The sequence below is a fragment of the Petaurus breviceps genome, unplaced genomic scaffold, assembly GCF_028583685.1.
Source record: "Petaurus breviceps papuanus isolate PSGF00001 unplaced genomic scaffold, PetGlider_PUasm1.0 174, whole genome shotgun sequence".
NCBI classification, from domain to species: domain Eukaryota; kingdom Metazoa; phylum Chordata; class Mammalia; order Diprotodontia; family Petauridae; genus Petaurus; species Petaurus breviceps.
Window position 1 is genome coordinate 16,424,551 of NW_027185761.1, and position 25,292 is coordinate 16,449,842.

The 25,292-nt window shown below is 41.1% G+C and overlaps 1 protein-coding gene across 1 annotated transcript in view; it reads right to left on the minus strand.

The window, feature by feature from the left end:
• KBTBD12 (kelch repeat and BTB domain containing 12) overlaps positions 1-23,942 on the minus strand; it is a 79,894-nt gene extending 55,952 nt beyond the window's left edge. The window contains exons 1-3 of the mRNA XM_069083820.1: positions 23,826-23,942; positions 9,606-10,771; positions 5,963-6,233 (exon numbers count right to left, since the gene is read on the minus strand). Coding sequence (XP_068939921.1) covers positions 5,963-6,233; positions 9,606-10,687 — 1,353 coding nt within the window. The 5' untranslated portion in view covers positions 10,688-10,771; positions 23,826-23,942. The remainder of the gene's footprint in view (positions 1-5,962; positions 6,234-9,605; positions 10,772-23,825) is intronic.
• Between the last annotated feature and the right edge of the window lie 1,350 nt (positions 23,943-25,292).

The window sequence follows — 25,292 nt, forward strand, 5'->3', positions numbered from 1 at the left end:
GTCAATCCTGGAATCATGTTTGAAATTCAGAGGGCAAAAGGAGGTATTGTGAAGTTGTTAGGCCCCAGTTTTAGTGAATGATCACATATAAAGACCACAAATGCATAGGAAAAAGGGACTACAGTCTGTCATCCAGTATTAAATGGAATAGAGAATACTCATATTTAGTAACAAGCATCTTAGTCATTATAGATGTGAACAAGAAAATAGATGGGAAGAATAAGTATTTGTTGAATGAATATTGAACAGTGGCAGAAATTGTTTCCTTTATGGCTAGCTCATCATACAAATTTTTATTTTACCAGAAAGAGTAGTAGAGTCTCTATCTCTATCTTTATTTATTACCATTTTGAATCCCAAGTTTTGACCCATGAATCAACAACCAGGGATACATGGATTACATGTTTCAATAATTTATAATTATTTGTGTACACATACTTTTATCAAGGACACTCTAGCTATCAAGCTAGCTGCATAGCTATTTCTACAGGGGCAACTTTATTAAGGCTCCATTATACTTCACAGACTTGGCAGGGTATTCAATCTAAGGGTTTCTCAACCAAATTTTTTTTCTTGTTTATGGACAATGGATATGAGCTGGGAAAACCGCCTGCAAATTTAATTTTTGTAAATGGAATAAATATCTAAAATATACTAAATGGAGATTGTTATGTAAAATAACATCATGGCGAATCTTTTGATAAAATGTCCTTTTGTGATGCAAATAATCACCTCTTAATTTTTGTAAATCTGGATTCTGAGAAACCCTTAGATTTGCTTAGAGTAAAAGATATTTATCATCTCTTTTGGAGTGCTATGGAACTTGGAGGGGGGGATAAGAAGTAGGTGCCTAATTTAATAACAGACTGTTGCATAATAAAGCTCTACATTTCTGCTTTTTAAAGCCAAAGATTCTAAGTAAACCAATATGTTAAATTTATTCTTATTCTAAATTTCCTCCTTTATTTAAGCATTTGATCTTTATTTTATCAAAAGAATAGTTCCTGAATTGTTTTTCTCAGGCTTTGTCATGGAAATCTTGATATGTAAATGCTGTTTTAGGTTTGTGATTAGTTCATAATTTTAGTTATAATCAACTCGAGAAACCTTGGCAATGAGCTACTATGAAGACTATATTATTGTTCAGTTTTTTGACAGTCATGTGACCCCATTTGGGATTTTCTTGGCAAAGATATTGGAGTGGTTTGTCATCTCCTTCTCCAGTCCATTTTGCAGATGAGGAAACTGAGGCAAACAGGGTCAAGTGACTTGCCCAGGGTCACATATTTAATAAGTATCCGAGGCCAGATGAGTTTTCCTGACTCCAGGCCTGGCACTGTATTCTACTGCACCACCTGACTGCCCTATGAAGACTACAACCCTTTTCAATTCAAAGCATAATTTTAAAATGTGGTAAGATTAAGATTTTGTCATTCATAGTGGTTATTCTCTGTTAAGTGGTCAAATTGAATCTTTTTTTTGAGTAAGTCAATATAAAAGTTTGTTCAAGTCTATTAGGGAACAAAATATTAAGATGAAAAGAATTTTCTTTATAGCTTGTCATACATGTCTCCATTAAATCTGGGCCAGCAGGTTAGAATATCTTACTTTTAACAAACCTTTGCCACAGGCTTACCTTTGAGGTTAGGCATGGTTACCATTAAGCCCTTGTTGATTTACAACCATATTACCTAGGAGAGGATGGATCAGTAGGCCTCTTTTCCACTGGTGCTCCAGTGGGAAAGAGGGGGATGAAAGGTATGCAGTATATGACACCACCAACAGAAGAAAGTCTTGAGTACCAGGGCAGTCAAGGGAAGAGGCAGGATGGGAGGGTGAAAAAAGGACAGAACTGGGAGTTCTGCTTCCAACTTGCCTCTAAAGCCAGGAGTCTCAGTGTAGGTAAGTCACTTCACCTAGTATATCTCATTCAAAAGGGACAGGTAAATGGTTGGGGGGAGAGATGGAACAGGTTATATTAAGCAGGTATAGTCATGTGAAGGAATTCAGGGTGGCAGAGACCACTGGGTGAAGATCAATGGAGGAAAAAACATAAATTATATTATCATTGTCATATACTATAGATTACCAGAATAGAAAGAAGAAATAGATGAAGAGTTTGGGAGACAGATCTCAAGAGGTATAATCGAACAGTAGATCTGGAACCTGGGGGGCTCTCTTTCTGCCAGAAGCAGACCAATGAATAATTTCCTGATTTTCCTCAGTGATGATTTCTTCCTTCAAAAGGTATAGGAACCAATAAGGGGAAAGGCCTATTCTACATCTAACTATCCTCCAAAAGGAAAAAAAAAAACCATTGCTGCTGGGGGTGGAAGTGTTGGGAAGAGTGGGGAGAATGGATTACTCCATCTTTGAATTTTTCAGAGAATGAGAGAAGAACTGAATACAAGCTGACATTAACCCAAGATTTGGGGAGAGCAGGTTTCAAGGTATTTAGAAAAATAATAGGTAGAATCCCATGAACAAAATTTCTACAGAAGTTAGTCAAGGTGGGATGGGAGCCTCTCAAGAACAAAATGATAAGACAAAAAAAGGGAAAGCAATTTCACTGGGGAGGAATAGGTAGGTTAGTCCAAAGAGATTGATGTGGATTCATGGAGAACTTCTTGACTAACTTAGATGAAAAAAAATACACACACATATATATCCAGATACATATATACACACATGTATGTCTCTCATCTATATCTATATATATGATGGCAGGCAAATAATAGAAGATGAATGAGAAAATATAGCATGGTACTGATTAGTTTTATAAAAAATACCAGGAATACTAAAGTTTAGAATGATGTAGGCTGGTTAGGAAAGCTAAGGATGACAAAGAAAAAAGAATCAAAATTTTTTTCAGCTATATTGGAAATGAAAGAATGAAAGGAGCACTGTTCTGGGTGCATGAGATGATGATGGCAGATTACAAAGAGAAAACAAAGATGCTTAAATCATAATTTTGTTTTCTTTGCTAAGGAAAATTATATTTGGACTGGAAAGAGAACAAAAATGGTTGATAGGGAGTTGTTACACAAAACAAGTATAAGAAAAATAAAAGAATCTAGTAATCCTTAATAAGTTCAAGTTACTAGAATCAGACGTATCCTACATTATGGAAAGAACTGGCAGATGTGATTGCTGATACACTGTCAGTGATCTTTGAAAGATGATGATGAACAGGAGAGGTACTAGAGGACTGGAGAAAGAGAAGATGTCTTGATTTAAAAAGGGGGGAAGAATGGAATTAATTTGACTTTGTTTCCTGGGAAAATGCTACAACATATCATTAAAGAGATAATTAGTGAACATCTAGTTAAGGAAATAGTGAAGCCAATGAACCAGAATGGTTTCATCAAGAACAGGTTATGACAGACTAAACTCATTTACTTTTTTCAACAAGAATTTGTTGCTTAGTCATTTCAGTCGTGTCTGACTCTCCATGACCCCATTTCAGGTTTTCTTGGCAAAGATACTGGAGTAGTTTTGCCATTTCCTTCTACAGACCATTTTACAGATGAGGAAACTGAGGCAAACAGGATTAAGTGAATTGCTTAGGGTCACACAGCCACTAAGTGTCTGAGGCCAGATTTGAATTCAGGATGATGAGTCTCTGGATTAGACTATAAAATGAGGGGAATGTGGTAGATATAGTTTACTTAAATTTTTAGAAAAGTATTTAATGACGTTTCTCAAACTATTCTTGTGAAAAAGATGGAGAAATGTGGGCTGGACACCAGCCTGGTGCATTCATAACCCATTGATCAGTCAGCCCCTAATTAGAGTTTAACAATTTGATATCAACTTAGATGTCATAAATAGTTTAATATCAACTTGGAAGAAAAGTCTTTAATGGAATTGTCCTGGGAGCAGCACTTGGTTTTGTGTTGGTTGATATTTTAATCATTGACTCAGATAAACATATAGTTAATGTGCTTGTCAAATTTGTAGATGAACTGGTTAATAGAGTTAGGATCCCAAAAGATCTTGATAGGCCAGAATATTGGACAGACTCTAACAAGATATAATTAAATGTAAAATTTTACACTTGAGTTTGAAAAATAAATATTTGTTATAGGAATGTAAATTTTGAAGATCTTCCCTGCCCCTAGGTTAGGCCCACCTGGAGCCTGTGGTGGGAGGCTTGTTTTTCAGGAATGCCCACACCTTGGTGCTTTGATTGGGCAGTGGGTCAAGAGGGTTGTTACATTCTCTGACCCAGTAGAAGGCTATATAATCTGTGATTTGTTTTGGGGCTCACTTTGAGAAATGTTGTGTGGTTTGACCAGATGAGACTCTGGGTAGCCATTGAGAGCCCCCTGGCTTTGAAAAACCCAGATGTTGATGCTTCCCTCTCTGGTACCTGTGATTTGGTATGGATGTAATGGCTGGACAGTTGGAGGCCTGTCTGCTTGAAATGTTTCTGTCTGTATATTCTGAAGTTTGGAGTGTTGACCTTTTTCCCCTGAACAAGGTAAATGATATGTTTGATTGATTAAAGTAAGATTGTTAACCCATTTTGAGTTGCTTTCCTTTAGAAAAGCAGATCTAAAAACCTGTGTTGGCAGCCACCCTGGGTATGCTGGGGTGCTTGCTGCTACAATACTACAGCCACACATTGAGGGAGGAGTGGCAAGATAACATGTCTTATGAAAAAGATCTGGGGATTTGAGTAGACTTCAAGCTCAATATAAATCAATAGGGTGATAGAGAAGCTAAAAAAAAAGTCCAATGTGATTTTTGTAGTAAGAAAGTCCCAATGTCTAGGACTGGGAAGGTGTTACTGCTTCCGTGCTCTAACCTGATTGGATCATATTTGGAGTACTGTATATAGTTTGGAGGATGTCTTTTAGGAGCGATATCAGTAAGCTGGGAGGTAACTAGAATTGTGAAGGACCTTGAAATCTTGCTAAATGAAAACAGTTGAAGGAATGATGATTTTTATATGGTGATATTTATCCTGGAGAAGAGAAGACTTAAGGGAGACATGATGGCTGCTGGAATATTTGAAAGGTTTTCACAAAAAAAGAGGGATTAGATTTGTTCTGATCTGAACCCAAAATGGCAAAAGTATAAGTATTGTGTAAGGCAAAGAGGCAAATTTAAACTAGGAGAAATTTAGTAATGATTAGAGCTATCCAAAAGTAGAATGGATTCCCTTGGGAGGTAGTGGTTTTTCCTCAATGGAGATCCTCAGATAATCTAGAATGTTGGAAAGACCTGGATCCAAATCTTCCCTCTGATACCTAATCACATGGCCTCACTTAACATCTTTAATATTGTTACCTCACCTGTAAAATAGGATGAGTATCTTCTCTAACTAATAGGATTATTCTGAGGATCTAATGAAATGATGTATGTAGAAGTGCACTGTAACTATAAAGCTTATGAGTTGTTGTTACCTAATTTATCTCTCCCCCCCTTTTTTTTTAAAAGCAATCAGGGTTAAGTAACTTGCTCAAGGTTACACAGCCAGGTGTTTCTGGGTGGGTGCTAAGTGTCTGAGCCCAGATTCGATCCCCAGGTCATCACAACTCTGGGGCTGGTGCTCTTACTCGCTGTGCTACCTGGTCACCCCTCCCCTTGTTTTTAAATATAAGGACACCAATCTTGAAAGGTTGAGTGATTTGTCCAAGGTGATACAATTTATATCAGAGCTAGTCCTAATGTCTTTAATAAGGAGCAAAAATAGGAAAGCAATTCTGAAAAAAATTGCTTATGTGTTAAGTGAATTCATGTCTATGTTGAATTCACTTTAAAATTTAGTCTTCTATATTCTTATGTAAGTTTTACATTTAACATTGTAAAGGAGGGAAAGTTTTTGTTTGTTTGTTTGTTTGTTTAACCTAGTGAAGGCACAATGTTTTAGTTTCAAAGAATAAGTCAGCATTCTAAACTGAGAAGCCAGCTTGCATGCAAACATACTGGTTAGGTACATAGGAAATTTCTTAACCTGTGGGGTCCATCCTCCAATCACATAGAGTTTATTATTCACTGTTACCACAGCATGACATGCTAGTTGTAATGGAAGAGGGGCCACCCTTTTCCAATTGTCATGCTTCACTGAATACTTGTCGACACAGTTTGTAACAAGATACTGGTTTTTCAATTTCATTTGTCCTCCTATAATGTAAAGGTCACTATAGATGCTGCCTAGGGCATAGAGCTCCCGAAACTCAGTGGCGCATATCTTTTCCCAGAATTTGTTTCCCCGGTTGTGGTACCTGTAAGTGAATGGATAGAAAGTTCAACATTAGAGATGGCATCGCTTCCTAGAGACCAAAGCATCTTGCCCTTGAAAACTACTTGAGTGTCTTTCCAAATGATAAATAATGTGATATGGCTCTTCACACTGAAGAAAAAAAGGATTTTTTTCAAGATTGCCAAATTGTTTTTTGAAAAGACTGATGCAGAGAACACAATGTGCATAAAATGTGCAACAACTTCTATCTGAACAATTCTAAAATAAAAGTAATATAATTGTGCCTAGCAAAGGGCACAGTAAATGATGAATAAACATCTGTAGGACTAATGGGAAGAAAAGCTGAGACAGAAAAGCAGAAAGTAGGGAAATATCAATTATTAAAGACCACCCTTGATTGCTCAATTCTGGGGAGAAAACAATGACAAGAAACCCTATCAAGGTTAGAAAATGGGCAGCAACAATTCATTTGTAAAACTTAACAGAAGACACTTTGGGGTAAACAAAACATCAAATAACTTTAGTCTGTTTCCTAAAATCAAAGCCTATCAAAAAAAACTAGAGAGTTAGCAAGAGAATAAGCACCATTTCTTTTTTTTTTCTTTTTTTTAGCAATCAGGGTTAAGTAACTTGCTCAAGGTTATGCGGCCAGTTATTTCTGGGTGTGGTGCTGAGTGTATGAGCCTGGGATTCGATCTCCAGGTCATCCCAACACTAGAGCTGGTGCTCTCACTCGCCGAGCCACCTGGCCACCCCTAAGCAATTGGGGTTAAGTAACTTGCTCAAGGTTACATGGCGTAGTGTTTCTGGGTGGGTGCTAAGTGTCTGAGCCTGGGATTCAATCTCCAGGTCATCCTGACACTGGAGCCAGTGCTCTTACTCGCTGTGCTACCTGGCCGCCCCATAAGCACCATTTCTAAGTTATTCTCTGCATAAAAAAAACAATAATTCAGAACTTTCTTAAAGAAGACAAAGGAAATAGAGCTTTTCTATATACCTACCCCTCCCCCCATAACTTGCACTTATCTGAGACTCATTTTTTTTATGATCTAGAGTGGAAATCCCAAGAATGAAGAGAAGAATACAGAGACTCTCCAAAATGGATGGTTGGACACATAAGGCTACCCCATGCCTAAAGGGATGCCAATCTTGGATGTGCCATGGAGGAGTTTCCCTGAATTCCATGTCAACTTGGAGGGTGATTTTGTCCTCTTTCCCCCAGTCCGTCCCAACAAGTAACTTGCAAAGGTGAGGGTGGGTGATGCTTGGCTACAAGACAAATAAATACTGATTCTATTATTTTACCCTTGGGGGGAAAAAGTTAAATACTTCATGTCTTAGTGTCAACCAGTGTTTTAATCATCAAAAAAGTGTGTCTGATTGAATTGGTAATAACACTGGGCAGAGTGACAGATTTACAGGAAGAGCTGGTTTCAAATCCAGTCTGGGTCACACACTAGCTGTGTGACCATGGACAAATCAGCTAACCTTTCTGAGCCTCAGCTTCCTCATCTGTAAAATTGGGGTAACAATATCTGTAGCACCTATCTCACAGGGGATACTGTAAGGACCAAATAAGCTAATGCAGGTAAAGCACTTTGCAAATCTTAAAGCCTACAAAAATGCTACTATTGTTATCATCATTAATTATGATAATGATGTTAGCTTCTCTGTATTTCGTTTCTTTACATGGGAAGCAGCACTTATTATATCTGCCCTGCTTACCTCACAGGATCAATCGAATGAGGTAATGCACTATGCAAACATAAGGAATGCTTGTAAACATCCAGCTGAGGACCTTTGTGAGTACTATTGAAAGGTGGAACACGGGATTCTGGGCTTGGAGGGGGAGAGAAAGAGGAGGAGGAGGAGGGAAAGCAGAGACAGAGACACATAGAGAAACTGAATGAGAGACAGTGAAAGGAATGGGGGAGAGATAGAGAGACACAGAGAGACACAGAGAGAATGAGAGAGACAGTGAAAGGAGGGAGAGAGGGAGAGAGAGAGAGAGAGAGAGAGAGACTTGGACATTTTTTAATTTATGGGAAACTTTATTATGCCAGGATTGTAAATAACCTGTTTGGTGTTTGTGTCTTATCACCCTGAATGATTTTAAATTCTGTGCCAGGCAGATCTCAGTAAATATTTGCTGAATAATGAATGCTCATGTAATGTATGCCATTCTTCCTCTGACTAATGTGTCAACCTCTTGGCTAGAAAACTTTATTTTGGTCTTGCTACTTTTTAACGCTCAAGTAAAAAAAAGTAGTATCAAAAAACAAAGATCTACCAACCAGAAATGCAGAATGAAAACTGGCTAAAATAGTAAGATATGATAAAAAAGAAGCAGTGTTTTCTGGTCACTGAAGTTTACATTGAACCTTACTGGTATCTCCACAAAGAACTACACCAGGGATGGGGAACCTACAGCCTCGAGGCCACATGTGGCCCTCTAGGTCCTCAAGTATGGCCCTTTGACTGAATTCAGACTTGACAGAGCAAGTCCCCTTAATAAAAGGATTTGTTCTGTAAAGCTTGGACTTAGTTGAGGCCACATGTGGCCTCAAGGTCACAGGTTCCCTACCCCCGAACTACACCAATGCTTGCTTGTGGTGTGGAGGGGACTCTAGGTTCTCAAACCCTATTTGAGAGTCACAGCATAAAATGTGGAAGGTTCTGAAAAGGCTCCAATGGCCATCATGTGGATGAATTGTGAGCTGAAGGGCTGCTTAGCTGAATTCAGAGAGGATCATTCGTATACATTGATGACATTATTAGCAATCACTACTTCTGAAACTGGAAACTGACATGGAATAATTGCTCTCTGCATTGTTGGAAGTAGTGTTTTCTTTTCATTAGTATAGCAGACTATACTAAATAATAATAATAGCTAATTAACATTTATCTAGCACTTAAGATGTTCCAGGTTCCATGCTAAGCATTTTCATAATAATAGTAGCCAACATTTATATAGTGCTGGCATTCTTCTAAGCACTTTTCATTATTATCTCCTTTGATCCATAAACAGCTCAGGGAGGCAAGTGCTATTATTATCTCCATTTTACAGATGAGGGAACTGAGGCATAAAGCTACTAAGTACCTTGTCCAGGGTCTTACAGCTAAAAAGTATCTGAGGCTGGGTTTGAACTCAAGTCTTTCTGACTCCAAGCCTGGTGCTCTATCGACTGTGCCACCCAGATGCCCTTTGAAAGACTCAATTTTAGTTTAAAAGAAAAATAAAATTCATAAAAGACTAATGCTATGATCTAGGCATATGACTAGAAACTAAGAAATATACAAACTATGTTATGGAGATGCCCAGTGTTATCTATCCCAAGAAATGACAATTTAAACAAATTTGCAAATTATAATGATTTCACCATCAGGTACACACCGATAGATCTCTATATTCTTGTTCTTTTGTCTAGATAATTTACAGGCACTGGCTTCCCCTGCCACAATGATGTCATTGTTTTCCATAACGACCCCGGTACACACAGTTCCTAAGCCTTCTCCATACTTTGGAGAGGAGAGGAAGTAAGTCTTCCCTGTCATGGGAGCATAGCAAAAACTAGCCTCTCCATAGTTGCCATGCCTCGATCTGATCCCTGTGGAATTGTTGCCAATACAAAGCAGAAGACTAGTGGTCTCCATTCCGTAACGGAGATTTAGAGAATGCTGTTTGGATTTCTTGATGGCATCTAAGGCACTCTGGATGAGATCGATGCAATCTGAGTTACATAGAAGCACTGTGTTCCTTTTTAGTGCTTCTCTTAAAAAAGAAGGATTCACAAGTTCCAGTCTCACTTGTTTCAAAAGTTCAGCAAGGGACTCCAGGCGCGATTCTCGGTTATGGTTTACCCATCTCAAAACTAAGTCCAGAATACTCTCCTCTCGGGAGATATTAAGATCATCTGATTTAATAAGCCCCATCAGTTGGTCCACATTAATTTCTAGAATTTCTTCGTGTAAGCTTGCCTCAGCAAAGTGCTGATATAAATATTTCTTGGCTTGATCAGACAAATCTTCTGCCCCAATATGTTTGGCAAAATAATAGATTCCTACGCAATTGGAGGCATCCATGTGGTCCATCATATATTTTTGGCACATGCTGAAGACTTCATCCATTTGCATAAAGTAGGCAGCGACAGCTACAGTCTGTACATTAGCATTATTGATGTCCAAATCCACGTTGTACATATAGTTTAATATTATAGATATGCTCTCTGCTGTGATATCATAGAGTATGACTTCCCTCTGAGCGCATTCGAGCAAACCGCAACTGAACATGGCTTTGAAATAAGGACTAAAGGCGGCCAGAATCAGCCGGTGGCAGGGAAATTTCTCCCCTTCTGCTATGATTACTACATCTATCATTTCTGCTAATTCTTTCATGCTCTTAATTCTGCTCAGTAACGTCAAGCTATGTTGCTGTTTTTCTCTTCCCACAATCTTGCTCTCCATGATACCTGCCATATTTCTTCGAATTTAGTTTGATTTCCAAGGGGCTATTTGCATGTTTAATTGCTCACAAGCCAGCAGAGATGCCACAAAGCATTCCTGGGGAGAGGAAAAAGCACAATTTTCTTATGAGAAAAAAAACCTTCTATAATTGAACGTTAATGCCAAATCTAGTTACTGCAAAGGATTCCAAGGGCAGGCTGCACATAAGGGCTATTTGTTCTGACCTATGAGAAATAGTTTTATTCTTAAATGAGCTGATTTGGTTTGTCATGTTTTCTTTCATTCTGGGTTCTGATGCTTAAGCAAATTAATTGTAATTTTTTCTTTGATATGGACTCAGAGAATGCCAGAGTCTTCAGAGACTACAGACCTACTACAGATCCAGGAGAGTAAAGTGGTGCAGTAGATAAAGTACCCAATCTGAAGTCAGGAAGACCCGAGTTCTCAGATAAGTTCTAGCTGTGTGACTCTGGGCAAGTCACCTCACCGTTTGCCTCAGTTTCCTCATCTGTAAAATGAGCTGGAGAAGGAGATGGCAAACCACTATTGCACCTTTGCCAAGAAAGCCTCAAAGGGGGTCACAGAGAGTCAGACACGACTGAAACAACTAGACCTCAACAACAAACGCTTTTGGCCTTGAATTGGCTAACGGCAACGTAAGAATTTGAACTCTGGTCTCCTGATTTTCAGTCAGCTCTTTCCACCATCCTATCCTTTTTCCACTCTAGCTCTTAAACTAGGATGTGAAATACATGTATCTTCTAAATCCCATCTTTTCTCCCTGATGAAAAGGAATAATTATTCATGCTGTTCCTCTGAGACTCACTATACTCCCCAGTCCTCAGAGCTGCAATTCTTGGCCCCTATATCTGCACACATTCTGAGCTGCCCCTTTTCACTGAACCATTCTGTTGGGCTTGGATAATTTGGTAACGCTCTTAGGCCATGACTGTATTTTGCACACAATTCCATCTCGGCTTTGGAGAACTCAGATGATATTCATCCATACTTCCTGCTAGGTCTCCAAATGAATATTTACAGTTTGCAAATGTTTACAACTGGAATTGTGATGAAGTGATGACATAATACTTAAACTATTATAGACTTGGCAAACATAAATGTTACTCTATTTGCATATTCCTGCCCTATGGACTTAAAATAATTCACCACTTCTTATGTATGATGCTGTATCATTTCAGACATGTTTGACTCTTCATGATCCCATTGTTTTCTTGGCAAAGATACTGGAGAAGTTTGTTATTTTCTTCTCCAGCTCATTTTACAGATGAAGAAACTGAATGAAGTGACTTGCCTAGGGTCACACAGATAGGAAGTGTCTGAGGCTGGATTTGAACTCATGAAGATGAGTCTTCCTAATTCCAACTCTATCCACTATGCTACCGAGCTACTCCTTATAAAGTGGTACTTTTCTTGAAACCCATATTCCTGAAACCTGGAAAAGGCAGCCAAGGCAACCTTGCATTTCCAGATTTAGACTGAGGGGGAGAGAAGCAGGTAGAGTTTTACAAACTTAGAATTCTTTCATAGGCATCTGGATCATAAGTATTGCTTCTGATCTTAGGTTAATTTACCACTGAGAAAATAATCCAGGCCTTGAATTGGGCTGGATTATTGCATGTCAGATGTGAAGCAAGCATAAAGCTATGTATCTATATCTGTCTATCTGTCTCTCTGTTTATCTATCTATCTGTCTGTCTGTCTGTCTGAATGTCTGTCTATCATCCATCTATCTATCTATCTATCTATCTATCTATCTATCTATCTATCTATCTATCTATCTATCTATCCATCCATCCATCTGTATCCTCTACTAGTTACTCTTCTAAAACACCACTACCCTAGTTGATTACATTTCCTTTCTTCCTACTCCACTCAACTGGCCATTGAGGTAGCCTAATGGATAGAGCACTGGACTTTCAGGTCAGGAAGACTTGAGTGCAAATCTTGCCACAGACACTTACCAGCTGGAATACCCTAGGCAAACCCTTTAACCTCTCTCAAGTCTCACTTTGCTCATCTGTAAAATGGAGAAGATAGTAATTACATCCTATCTTTCAAGGTTGCTTTGAAGATAAAATGAAAACATGTCAAAATGCTTTGTTAACCTGAAAGTGCTTTATAAATGCTGGCTATTATCAATCATTATGAATCTCTTCTCAACCCCTTTCAGTCTTAAATATGTAACCACTCAGCTGAAACTGCTCTTTCCAAGGTTGCCAATGTTATAATTGCTAAATCTAAAGGTCTGTTCTCAGTGATCACTCTCTTTTTTTTTTCTTTTTGGAGGGGGGAAGGTAGGGCAATTGGGGTTAAGTCACTTGCCCAAGATCACATGGTTAGTTTTCTGTTAAGTGTGTGAGGCCAGATTTGGACTCAGGTCCTCCTGACTCCAGGGCTGGTTCTCTATTTACTGTGCCACCTTTCTTTCTTTTTTTTTTAGTGGTCACTCTCCTTAACCTCTTAGTAACATTGTTGATCAAGCGTCCTCAAGAAACTCCCTCTTATTTGGGTTTTCATGACACTGTCTTCTCTCTCTGTCTCTGTCTCTCCCCTCCCCATCTTGCTCTCCCTCTCTCCCCCTCCTATCTCTCTCTCCCTCCACTATTCCCCTTTTTCTCTCTCTCCCTCCCCCCATATTTCTCTCTGTCTCTCTCTTTACCCTCCTTCCTCCTCCCTTTCTCTTCTGTTTTCCCCCCTGGTTTTCTTTGTGTCTGTCTCTAACTCTATCTCTTTTCCTCCGACCTGTCTGGCTGATCTTGTGTTGAATCACTACCCACAGCCTGCCCTCTCATTGTAGGGGCTTCCTGCATGATCTCTCTTGGAGCCTTTTCTCTTTTCTCCCTCCACTCTTTTGGGGATCTCATCCATGCCTATGGATTCAGTTCTTATCTTTATGCAGACTACTCCCAAGTCTTTATACGCAGTCCTCTCCTCCCCCAAGTCCAGGAGACTTATTGATAGTTCTACTGGAACCTCTTGAAGTCCACATCCTTGAAGGCATCTTAGTCTCATCATGTGCAAAAACCAGACCTCACTTTTGTTTCCCCTAAACCTGTCCCTCTTCCTAATGTTCCTATTTCTGTTGAGGGTATCACACTTTTCCAGTCTTTCAGGCTGTCCATTCTTGCAGAGTCATCCTCAGCTTTTCTTTCTGCCCTCTCTCCCTGTCCTGTTTTCCTGGGCTTACCAAGTCTTGTGAGTTCTGCCACCACAATACCTCTCGAATCCATGCCCTTCATTCTACCCCTCACCTCTCACCTGTACAGCAAGACAGCAGCTTCACAGCACATTTTTTCTTCCAACTCTAACTCATCTTCCATACAAATGCCAAAATAACCTTCCCTAAAGCACTGGTCTCACAATGTCATTCTCCTAGCTCACAATTATTGAATGGCTCCCCATTACCTCTGGCAAGAATACAGCCTCTTCAGTTGGACACTGAAAGCCCTACGTGCCTCTAGCCTGACATGCTGAAAAGGTCACCAACTCAAGTGGGAGGGTCTTGGGTCAGATCCTTTCTCTGATGCTTATCGTGTGTGTGACTGTGGGCAAACCACTTAACTTCCTGAGAGCTCCATCTCCTCTAAAATGGGGTTGGGCTGGATGGCTTCTGAGCTTCATTTTAGCCCTAGGATGCTACCCTTCCCAACAGTCCACATTGTTCCCTTTCACATACTCAACCTTCAGGCCAAGCTGGACTTCTTCTGTTGCCTGAATTCAGCACCATCTTCCCCTTCCATCTCTTTGCATTGGTGATCCCCTCATATCTGGAATGCAACCCCACCCCCATGTAAGTTCCTGAAGGCAGGATTTGGTCAGTTTGTTTTGCATCTCCTGAACCCAGCAGTGCCATGTATACAATAGGCATCATATATATATATGCACGCAAACAAATATATATACATACACACAATACACGTATAAATATACATTTATTTACACACATGTACACTTACACATATGTACACATATACATATACACATGTGCACACACATACATATGCAGAGTCAGGCATGACTGAAATGACTAAACAACAAATCATTTCAGTTGTGTCTCTCTGTGATCCCACTTGGGGTTTTCTTGGCAAAGATATTGGAATGGTTTTGCCATTTCCTTCTCCAGCTCATTTTACAGATGAGGAAACTGAAACAAACAAGGTTAAGTGACTTGCCTAGGGTCACAAAACTAGTAAGTGTCTGAGGCTGGATTTGAACTTGGGAAGATGAGTCTCCCTGACTCCAGGCTCAATACTCCATCCACTCTGTCACCTATATACCCCACATATAATATATGCACGCATGTGTACACCCTCACTTATATATGTACGTATATACATACATGTACGTATATACACCCCTTATTTTATATATAATTTTAAAAATACACACATGAAGCACATCATGGTCTGGATTGTGTTTCCATTGGTGTATTAAGATCCAGAAGCAGTTTCCTTTAGGGTACAGAGTCTAGGTGAGAGGGAGCCTGGTTTGTCCTGAGACTGATCTGCAACTTTTCAGGATCCCTAGACAGATGAGGAAATTGAATCCAATCTACTCACTCACTCATTGACTCACTAGCTCACTCATATGTGTATACACACACACATAATGTATATAAACACATACACACACAATCCTTGTCTTTGGCACGTATATTCTATACAAAACATCTTAAAGTAAACTGTGTACTTGGACGTGCCCCAAAAGCCAAAACATTTGTTCCAGTAGAACTCGCTTTCAAAACAGAAATGATCACATCCCCCTCTGTAGAAATGTTTGTGGTTACATGTTTTTTAGTGGTCCAACATTTGTATACATATTCCCAAAGGCTTCCATTCCTAAAATTTTCCCACTTTACTGTGAATTTATGGAACACAGTGATTTACTGTTGGAAATTCTTATCAACTAGGTTTGTAGTCAAGACACCCACAGGTTTTAAAATGTACCTGGCAGTGCCTTGCTCATGGTAGGCATTGAATAAATACTGTTGAATCAGAGAATTTAAAATGTTTGACTGGTAAAAGCTGAGCATCAATGAAGGCATAGTGGAAGGACACATAGTGATGGAGACCCAGCTTCTAGCCTGGCTCTGCCACTGGCCATGTGACTTCATTCTTGGAAGCCTCATTTTTCTCCTCTGTAAAATGGGGAGCTGGATCTAGAGGTGAGCTTTCCATCTGCGAGCTGATGGCCAGGAATTTCTCCACAGCAAATCTTGACTCATTGCAAATTTTATACTGTTAAAAAGTCCTTGCTTCTTAAAACCATAAACTTTAAAAACTGGCTTCTCCCAGCACCTCTCTCCTCCAGTTTCTTCCTCCTCTCAGACTCTTAGTCTCTGGACTCTTAAGTGATTCCCACTTCTCTACAGAGAACTTAGATTTTTTTTTTAAAGCAATTGGGGTTAAGTAACTTGCTCAAGGTCACATGGCCAGTTATTTTTATGTGGCTGCCAAGTATCTGAGGCCGGAACCGATCCCAGGTCTCCCTATACCGGGGCCAGTGCTCTTACTCCCTGTGCCACCTGGCCTCCCCTAACTTAGATATTTAATTGGTCAAAAGTATAGTTTGGGTTAGGACACATAGGCCTAGATGATCACTGAGGATATTTCCAGCTGTATAAATCCCTCGGTATACCTACTAGTCTACAGGGACCCTCTCTGTATTCCTGGCTATACTCTGTCTATACCTGTATAGTCCAGAAAATGTGCATATTTACACACTGTTTTAAAGTACAGACAAAGCACATGTGAATGATAGTTGGAGAATTTTTCTTTTACTGGGGATAGTAAAGGTACTCCTTTCATCAACAACATGCAGCTAGAGAACTACCTTTGATGACAGTCATTTTCTGTTTCAGTTTATAGAGGACTAAACTTGGGCATTCAGTTAATAACAGAAAATAAGTAAAAATGTAAATTGCAACATTAAGCATAAATCCAAAGAATGAAATCTAATTGCTCGCAGTGTCACCAGAAATCCAAAATGTTGTTCCATCTACGTTTACTCTTTTCATTTTTAGTTTTGATAAATGGATTCAATTACAAATTTTCAATGAATAGTATTTCAAATTGGAGCAAAATTGGTGATTTATTTCTAGTGCTGATGTTTGCTTTTCAGATGGTTTATTTTTATAATTCTTACTCAATCTCTAAACTTAATTTTTTTAATGGTACAAAGCCTTTCACATCATAATAATGGTTGCATGTATAACATGCCCATCCTTCCTAAATTAAAAGTCAGATCAATACTAAAACCAGAATTTAAAGCTTTGGGAAAGCTAAACTTTTTGCTTTCTTTCTTTCTTTCTTTCTTTTTTTTTTTTGGTGTGGAACTGTAAGTTTATTGTTATAGGGCCCTTCTGTTGAAGGATCTCCCTTTATCAATGAGATCAGCAACTGTTTTGCAACTTTGGGTCCCTGAGTTACTTGGATCACAGAGGGTTTAAGTGAACTGTCTGGCATCATATGGCCAGTGTATATCAAAGATTGAACTCCATCTCAGGTTTTCTTAACTCTCAGTCTATCTTCCTATCCACAATGGTATGCTGCCTTTCAAGTCTGACCTATATACTATACATTTAAAAAAATAATATTTTATTTCCCTCCCAATTACATAGATAAACAATTTTTAACTTTCCCCCCCAAATTTCAAGTCCAAATTCTCTCTCTCTTTCCTTCCCTTTCACCCTCCCTGAGACTATAAGTAATCTGATATAGGTTATATCAGGGGTGGGGAACCTGTGGTCGGTTCCCTACCCATGGCCATGTATGCATGCAATCATGTAAAACACATTTCCATATTGTACTACATGTTAAAAAAAAGAATTTTCAGCCTCAATGCACAAGTAGCTCTCCAATTTATGAATAATTTATCTAGTGATTAGGAGACATGGGTTCTAATCCTGACTCTCTGTTTTAATTACATGACTTTGTACAAGTCATTCTATCCCTAGATGCCTCACTTGTCTCATCTGTAAAATAAGAAGCTTGGTCTGGAGCCACATCTTCCTGATTGTTAGACTATGACCAGGCCCTGCTCCATAGCAAAATTTTCAAATATCCTTTTTGTAGGTGACTCTCAGATCTACTTGTCCATCCCTACCCTCTCTTCAGAATTCTGATCCCCTGTCTATCCTATCTAATAGGCAACTCCATCAAACTGGATGTCCCAGAGGAATCTTAGTCTCATGGCAAAAAACTGAGTGCATGATCTTTCCTCCCAAACCCTCCTTCTTCCTAATTTCCCTGTTACTGTCCAGTGTACAACCATCCTCCCAGTCACTCAGGCTCAAAATGGAGGTGTCATTCTCAGCTCCTTACTCTGTCCCACTTCTCACATACACACACACACACACACACACAACACACACACACATATTCATATACATACACACATATCAGTCAGCAGATGCTTTCATTTCTACCCTCCACATCTCTGACATTGCTACCATCCTGGTGCAGGCCGTCATTACAGTATGTCTGAACCACTGTAATAGCCTGCTGGTTCTTCTCCTTGCCCCATGTCTCCCCACTTTAATCCATCCTCCATTCACCTGTTAAATGGATCTCCCTACGTTCTGTCTATATCATCCCCTATCCCCATGCAATAAAGTTCAGAACCTCCCTATTACCTCCAAGATGAAAGATAAAACCCTCTGGTTTTCAGAGCCCTTCAGGACCTGGCCCATTCCTATTTTCCCAGTCTTTTTACACCTTTTTCCCCAACACATACTCTTCGATCGGGTGGCACTGGCCTCCTGGCTGTTCAACAGGATGCTCCCTCCATCTCTGGACTCTTAAGCCTTTTCACTGGCTGCTCGTCCATGCCCAGAACCTTGCCATCTTGACCTCCTTGTTTCCCTGGCTTCCTTCAGGTCTCAGCTAAAGTGCTACCTTCTGCAAGGGGCCTTTCCCAATCTTCCTCCCTCTGCATTACTCCCTTCCCCAATTTGTCCTGTATATGCTGTTATACATAGTTGTTTACATTTTGTTTCCCCCATTAGACTGTGAACTCTTAGAAAGTAGGGCCTTTTGTTTTGGGGGTTATTTTTTACCCTTTTGTACCCCAACACTCAGTGTCTTGTACATAGTAGGTACTTTTCATAAATGCTAGTTGACTGACTATAGCTAGGCTCCCCTGAAGTTATTTGAATTTGTTCTGCATATTCATTGGGCTGGAACTCATTACCATATTTCACATAATTATAACTTAAAATAGAGTCAATTCAAATACAATTGACCACTTCAGGGGATTCATTATTCCCACTGATCTGGATTCAGCTGTATAAAAAATGCCAATACATCTCATTAATGGGAGAGGAGAAGAGGTCGATGTGGGTGTGTTGAAACTGCCCTCAGGGCTTCTAGCTTCTTCTGGCTCCAATTGACTTCAGTTTTGCCTCAGCCCTCAACTCAGGGCCTCCATTTTCTACTGTGCAGGAGAGTAGATCTATTTTTCCACTGACAGTGAATTAAATTTTTCCTTTGCAAGAAGCCATTAGTTTCTATTTATTCCTATCCTCGTTCAGTTACTTCAATGCTTTGAAACGTCATTGGCATGGCCATTCCCTTCACTGATGGAGGACCAAAACCCCTCTTTAATCGTAGATGGTCTTGAGAATAGATAAGGCTGAAACATTTATTAGCCTGCAGCCAGTGGTGGTGAACATCTTGAGCCTTGGCTCTCTGAAAACAAACTAAAAGTCATTGCTGGACTTTAGCCAACAGGTAGGCCCTACCAAGCTTGCATTCTGGGCACAGCTTTGGAGGGGAATTTGAGGGGGGCTTTAGAGGAAGTCAGAGCATTTTTGGCTGGAGCAGCATTTGTTTATAGCACATAATCACTGTTTGCAGCATGGGTCCTGTGGGACAAGATAACAGTAGCTGAACAACCGGTAATGGTTTAGAACACAGTGCATTCATGTTGAATTTACCTGGTAGTCCAAGGTGTTCAGCAGTCTAGTTATTTTTTTTTATCAGTGTTATCATCCTACTGCCTTCTCAAATACAATGGCTGCAGGACAACCTTTTGTTTATTTTTTTAGGTTTGCATTATGTAGGATTAGATCTCTATCACTGATCAAAGTCACAGTCAGCATTTCATGAAGCTGCACTCCTGTCTCAGTATTGTAGGGGGTGCAGTGTACAGAGTACTGGGCCTAGAGTTAGGAAGGCCTGAGTTCAAATTCAACCTCAGACACTTAATGGTTCTGTGACCCTGGGCAAGTCACTTAACCTCTGTTGGCCTCAGTTTCCTCATCTGTAAATTGGGGATAAGTATATCTCCTAGGGCTGTTGTGACTCTCAAATGAGATATTTGTAAAGTGCTTAGCACAGTGCCTGGAACACAATAAATACTTGTTCCCTTCCCTTTCCCTCCTCCCAATTATGTTCATAGTCTGTGTTGACACTTTATGCTATTGACACTGAGGATACAAAGATGAAAATGATTCAGTCTCTATCTTCAAGGATCTTATATGGGGAAGACAACATGTACAAACACAAATGGATGTACAATACAGGATGTCCTAAGCCCCAATTTTAAGCTATTAAAGCTTAAAACTCCACTAAGACTTTGGGAACACCCTGTATATACAAGGAAAATAATATAAGGCAATTTGGGGGAGGCAGGGGAGGATCTAGTTGTTGTTAGGTTGTGTCTGACTCTTCGTGACCACATTTGGGGTTTTCTTGGCAAAGATTCTGGAGTGATTTGCCATTTCCTTCTCCAACTCACTTAACAGATGTGGAAACTGAGGCCAACAGGGGTAAGTGACTTGCCCAGGGTCACACAGCTAGTAAATGTCTGAGGCTACATCAGAACTCAGGCAGATGAGTCTCCCTGAGTTCAAGCCTGGCGCTCTGTGTCCTATGGCATCACCTAACTGCCCCTTCTAGCAGCTATGGGGATTAGGAAAGGCCCTTTGTAGTGGTCAGTGATTAAACTGAGCTTCAAGGGAAGCTAAGGATTCCTAGAGGGAAGAAGATGAGGAGGTCTTACATTAATTCCAGGCATTGGGGAAGGTTGATGATAAGGCATGGAGGTAAGAGATGGAGTGTTATGGGGAAGCACATGGCCAGTACAGCTGGACCATATAGTAGGCAGAGGGGAGAGTAATATATAAGAAGGCTAGAAAGGAGCCATGCTGTAAATGTCAATCGGAGGAGTTTAGATTTGATTTTAGAGGTGGCCAGAGTTTATTAATGGGGGAAGGAGGGTGACAGTAAATCCTGTGCTTTAGAAAAGTCATTTTTAGTGACTAGGTGAAGGATGGGGTTAGAACAGGGAAAAGATGTGGGGTCAATTGCAAGAGTCCAAACAAGGGCTGACTAGGTCCTGAAGCTGGATGGTGTGTGTAGGAATAAATAGAAGGTGACATATTTGAGAGACGTGGAGATAGAAATGACAAGACTTGGTAACTGATTGAATGTGCAGGGTGGGTTGTTGTTTGTCCGTTCTCAAAGAGGACCATGACATCAGGGAAGTGGTGCCATGACAGGTTGAGCAGGAATGAAAAGTTGGAAATGACACTGAGTTTTCAAACCTGGCTGACTGCAACATGTGCCCTTCCCACTTAAGGGTAGTCCAGAAGAAGAGTGGGTTTGAGGGGAAAGATAGTGAGCTTTGTTTTGGACTTATTGGGTGTGAAATGGCTACGGGACACCCAGTTTGAAATGTCTAATAGGTGGTTAGGGACTTGGGACCAGAGCTCAGGAGTTCCTCTCCTTCAGTCATGCTCCCAGAAGAAGTAGTCAACATTCCTTGCCTTCACTTTCCCCCCTCTGACTTCTGGCTTAACTCCTTATGATCAAGCTTGTCACTACCATACCACAGAAACTACTCTTTCTGAAGTCACCAAAGGTCAACTTACCACAAAGTTCAGTGACTTTTTATCAGTCCTCATCTTTCAAGGATCTCTGCAGAATGTAGCACCATTGACCCTGTCTTCTCTCTGAATACTCTCTCCTTCTAAGGTGTTTATGACATTCTTCTGTCATGGTTCTCTTCCTACCTTTTGGACTGATGCTTTTTAGTATCCTTTGGAGGATTATTATACATGTCCCATCCCCTATGTGTGAGTATCAGGGTTCTCTCCTGGGTCATCTTTTCTCTCTCTGCACCCTCTTTCTTGGTGATCTCCTCAGTTCCCAGGGATGTTCAATGGTCATCTCTGTGCAGATAACACAAATCTACATATACAATCCTTATCTCTCTCCCAAGTGGTACCACTGACATTCACTCCAAGCCAGGAGGGCCCAAAATACAGCCATTGACTGGAGTCTGGGCAGGGTTAAAGGGGCCGTCTCTTGATTCACTTCTTAAAGAGGACTATTCACTGAATTGGAGTTACCTCACTCTAAGTGAGCACATGAAAAGGCCTTAGCCTAAAAGGGCCAGGGTCCCAGGGTCTCCCATTGCATGCTGGGCCATCTCCAGTCATCCTGATGAATATCTGACCAGTGGACCCAGATGGCTCTGGAGGAGAAAGTGAGGCTGGTGACCTTGCACAGCCCTCCCTCCCTCAAATCAAAGTCAACTGCAAGTCATGTCATCATCTCCCTGATGTCACGGTCCTCTTCAAAAACGAAGGACGCGAACACAACCCACGTGGTAACGCTGAATCTCAGACCACCTGATGGACTTTTCTACCTAGCTGTTCCGTAGGCATCTGAAACACAACACTTCTAAAACAGAACTAATTATCTTTCTTCTTAAACCCCTCCTTCCTGCTAACTTCCCTAATTCTGTTGAGGGTAACAGTCATCTTCCAGTCCCTCCTGTTCAAGACCTTGGAGCTCTCCTCTCAGGCATTCTCCTACTCGGACGAGCTCCCAACTCCAGTAGATTCTATGCCTTCTTGCCTTTGTTCCACCCTATATACTCACAGCATAAACAGCCTAGTTCAGTGCTTATCACTTCTTGCCTGGGCTGTTGCAATATCCTCTTAACTGACCTCCCCGAATCCAGGTATTTTCTTCTTCAATACATTGACCCAGTAGTTTCAAACTGATGTTCTTAAAGCACAAGTCTGACCATGTTCTCTCCTTGCTGAAGAAGCTTCAGTGATTTTTCCATTGCCTTTAGGATAAAATGGAAATTCCTTGATTTGGCAGTTTGGAATCTTCACAATTTTGGTCTAGCTTCTCTTTTCATGTGATTACATGTTATTTGCTCATGTTATGTGCTTCAGACAAACTAGCCTCCTCATTCCCAATATCAGACATTCATTTCCTGCCTTTGCACAGGAACCACCACCCATCATACCTAAAGTGTTTTTCCTTCTCACCATTACCCCCTGGGAAAACAAACACTCCCCCCCCCCCCAACAGTTTGTTGGGCTCCAGTGACTGAAATCAGTCAGTTCGTCTTGCAGACACATATACCCACCCCCCCACACCCACCCACACACACACACACACCAAAAGACACCCCCACCCACCCCCACACCCAAACACACCCACACACACACCCCTTGTATTTTAGCATATCCCAGTGTTGCCATCCACCAGCCCCCACCTGCTCCCTTAGGACTTCCAAGACCTTCCAACTCCTCACAGCCAAGTTTTCTTTAATATTCCAACCTATTCCAAATGTCTTCTTGGGCAGTTTTAAGCTCTTAAAGCTATACTAGCACTAAGATGTTTGGGACGTTTTCCCCAATTAGAGTGTGAGCTCCTTAGCACACTGTAACTAGATAGCCAATGCTTTTTTCATTCACTTGAAAGCTTTGCAAACGCAGGGTCTTGTACAAATGTGAGTTGTTCTTGTATTATTACTATTATTCCAAGGCATGACTAAACACATTTCCTGCAAGACGAACTGACTGATTTCAGTCACTGGAGCCCAACAAACTGTTGGCAAGTTGGGGAGGCAAAGGAAAAGGGCTCTGGAGCTAGAAGTAGGTTCGAGTCCCCCATCAGCCCACGCACGGACCTGGCTGCATGACTTCGGGCCAGGCCCTTCCCCTCTCTGGGCCTTAGTGCTTCTGGGCAAAGTGAGCATGTTGGACCAGAGGCTGAGCAAGGCCCCTTCATCCTCCCGCCCTGTCCCCGATGCACCCCACACCCACCGCACCCCACCCCACCCCAGGACCTTGCCCCTCTCCCTCCCTCCCCCAGGTCTCTACCTTCCCGGGAGCGGGGCGCGGCCCGGGGTGGGCGCTCACTGGGCCGGGGGCGCAGGGGCAGCTGCAGGGAGCTCCGCCTGACACACTCATCCCCAGACACTCACACTGCCCAATATGGGCCTCCCCGTCGCGGCCAGCGATATAAATAGAAAGGGGGGCGGGGAGGGAATGAGGAGCTGGCTGGTGGAGGGGGTGGGAGGGGGAGGGCCGGAGAGAGGGAGCCGAGGAAGAGGAGGTGGTGGCAGCAGCAGCGGCGCCCGGGGCTGTGGCTCGTGGAAGGGTTGGCTCCTGCGTGACAGAACGTGGGAGAAGGCTGCTTTGCTTGAGAGGAGGGCAGGGGCGCCAAGAGCTGCAAAGCTTCGGGTTCAAATCCTCCCTCGGCTTCATCCTGACTCTGTGACCCGGGGCAAGTATATTTCCGCACCTCCCTCATTCATGCATTTGTTAAGCACCTAGTAGGGCTGGAGATGCAGTTTCTTCTTATTCACCCATTTATTAAACACTTTGTAGGACTGGGGATACAGTTTCTCTTCGTTCACCCACTTATTAAAAATTTAGTTGGACGGGAATAGCCTCCTCTCATTCATGTATTTATTAAGCACCTAGTAGGGCTAGAGATACAGTTTCTTCTCATTCATACATTTATTAAGCACTCAGTAGGATTGAGGACACATTCGTGCACTTATTAAGCACCTAGTGAGGCAGGGGACACAGACCTTTCCCTAAATATTGTGGAGGGGAACCTGGAGGGGAAACGATAGGTACAAACAGCCTACATGTTAAATTCATGAAAAGCCTTTGCCCTCAAAAAGTTCAAATTCTGTCCAGGAGGAAGCAACATGTGTGAATATATAGATTTATCCCATCTTCATGAAACAGTCCCCTCCCTGAAAGAGCTAGAGGGTCCTGGTGGGTGGGGAGGGGGTGGGGCCCACATGTGCTGAAGGAGGGATCCTACAGAAGGCATTTTTCTTTATTTTTCACACATAGTAAAAATAAGTTGTTTTAACAGTGGGATTACCTTTATTTAATCAACTTTATCCATCCCTTGGTTGACTAACATTCTACCTAACACCAGATTGTCTATCTCTAACCATATTACAACTGTAACTCATTCCCTCTTGAGTCTTCTCTCTGAGACTGTTAAGTTATAGAAGCCCTGCCAGTGTGCATCGATGGAAGGAATTTCCCTAGGGAAAGTTATCAACACATAAGAAATTATAGGCTCAACCAAAAAGAAAAAAAAAAGGAATGAAAAGAAAAAACGGGAGAGGGAAAATCTAGTTATCATGTCCTTATTTAATCTCTCTTGAAGAAGCTGTCAATATTTAAAGGTTTCTCATATTTTAATTATATTGCAATGCAAAAATTCAAACCCAGAGAAAAAGATTTTTTTTGTCTTCAAATTCCATAACAAATGTTCCCCCTCCTTGTTCAGGGACTGGTGGGAACAGCCGGATCTCCTTG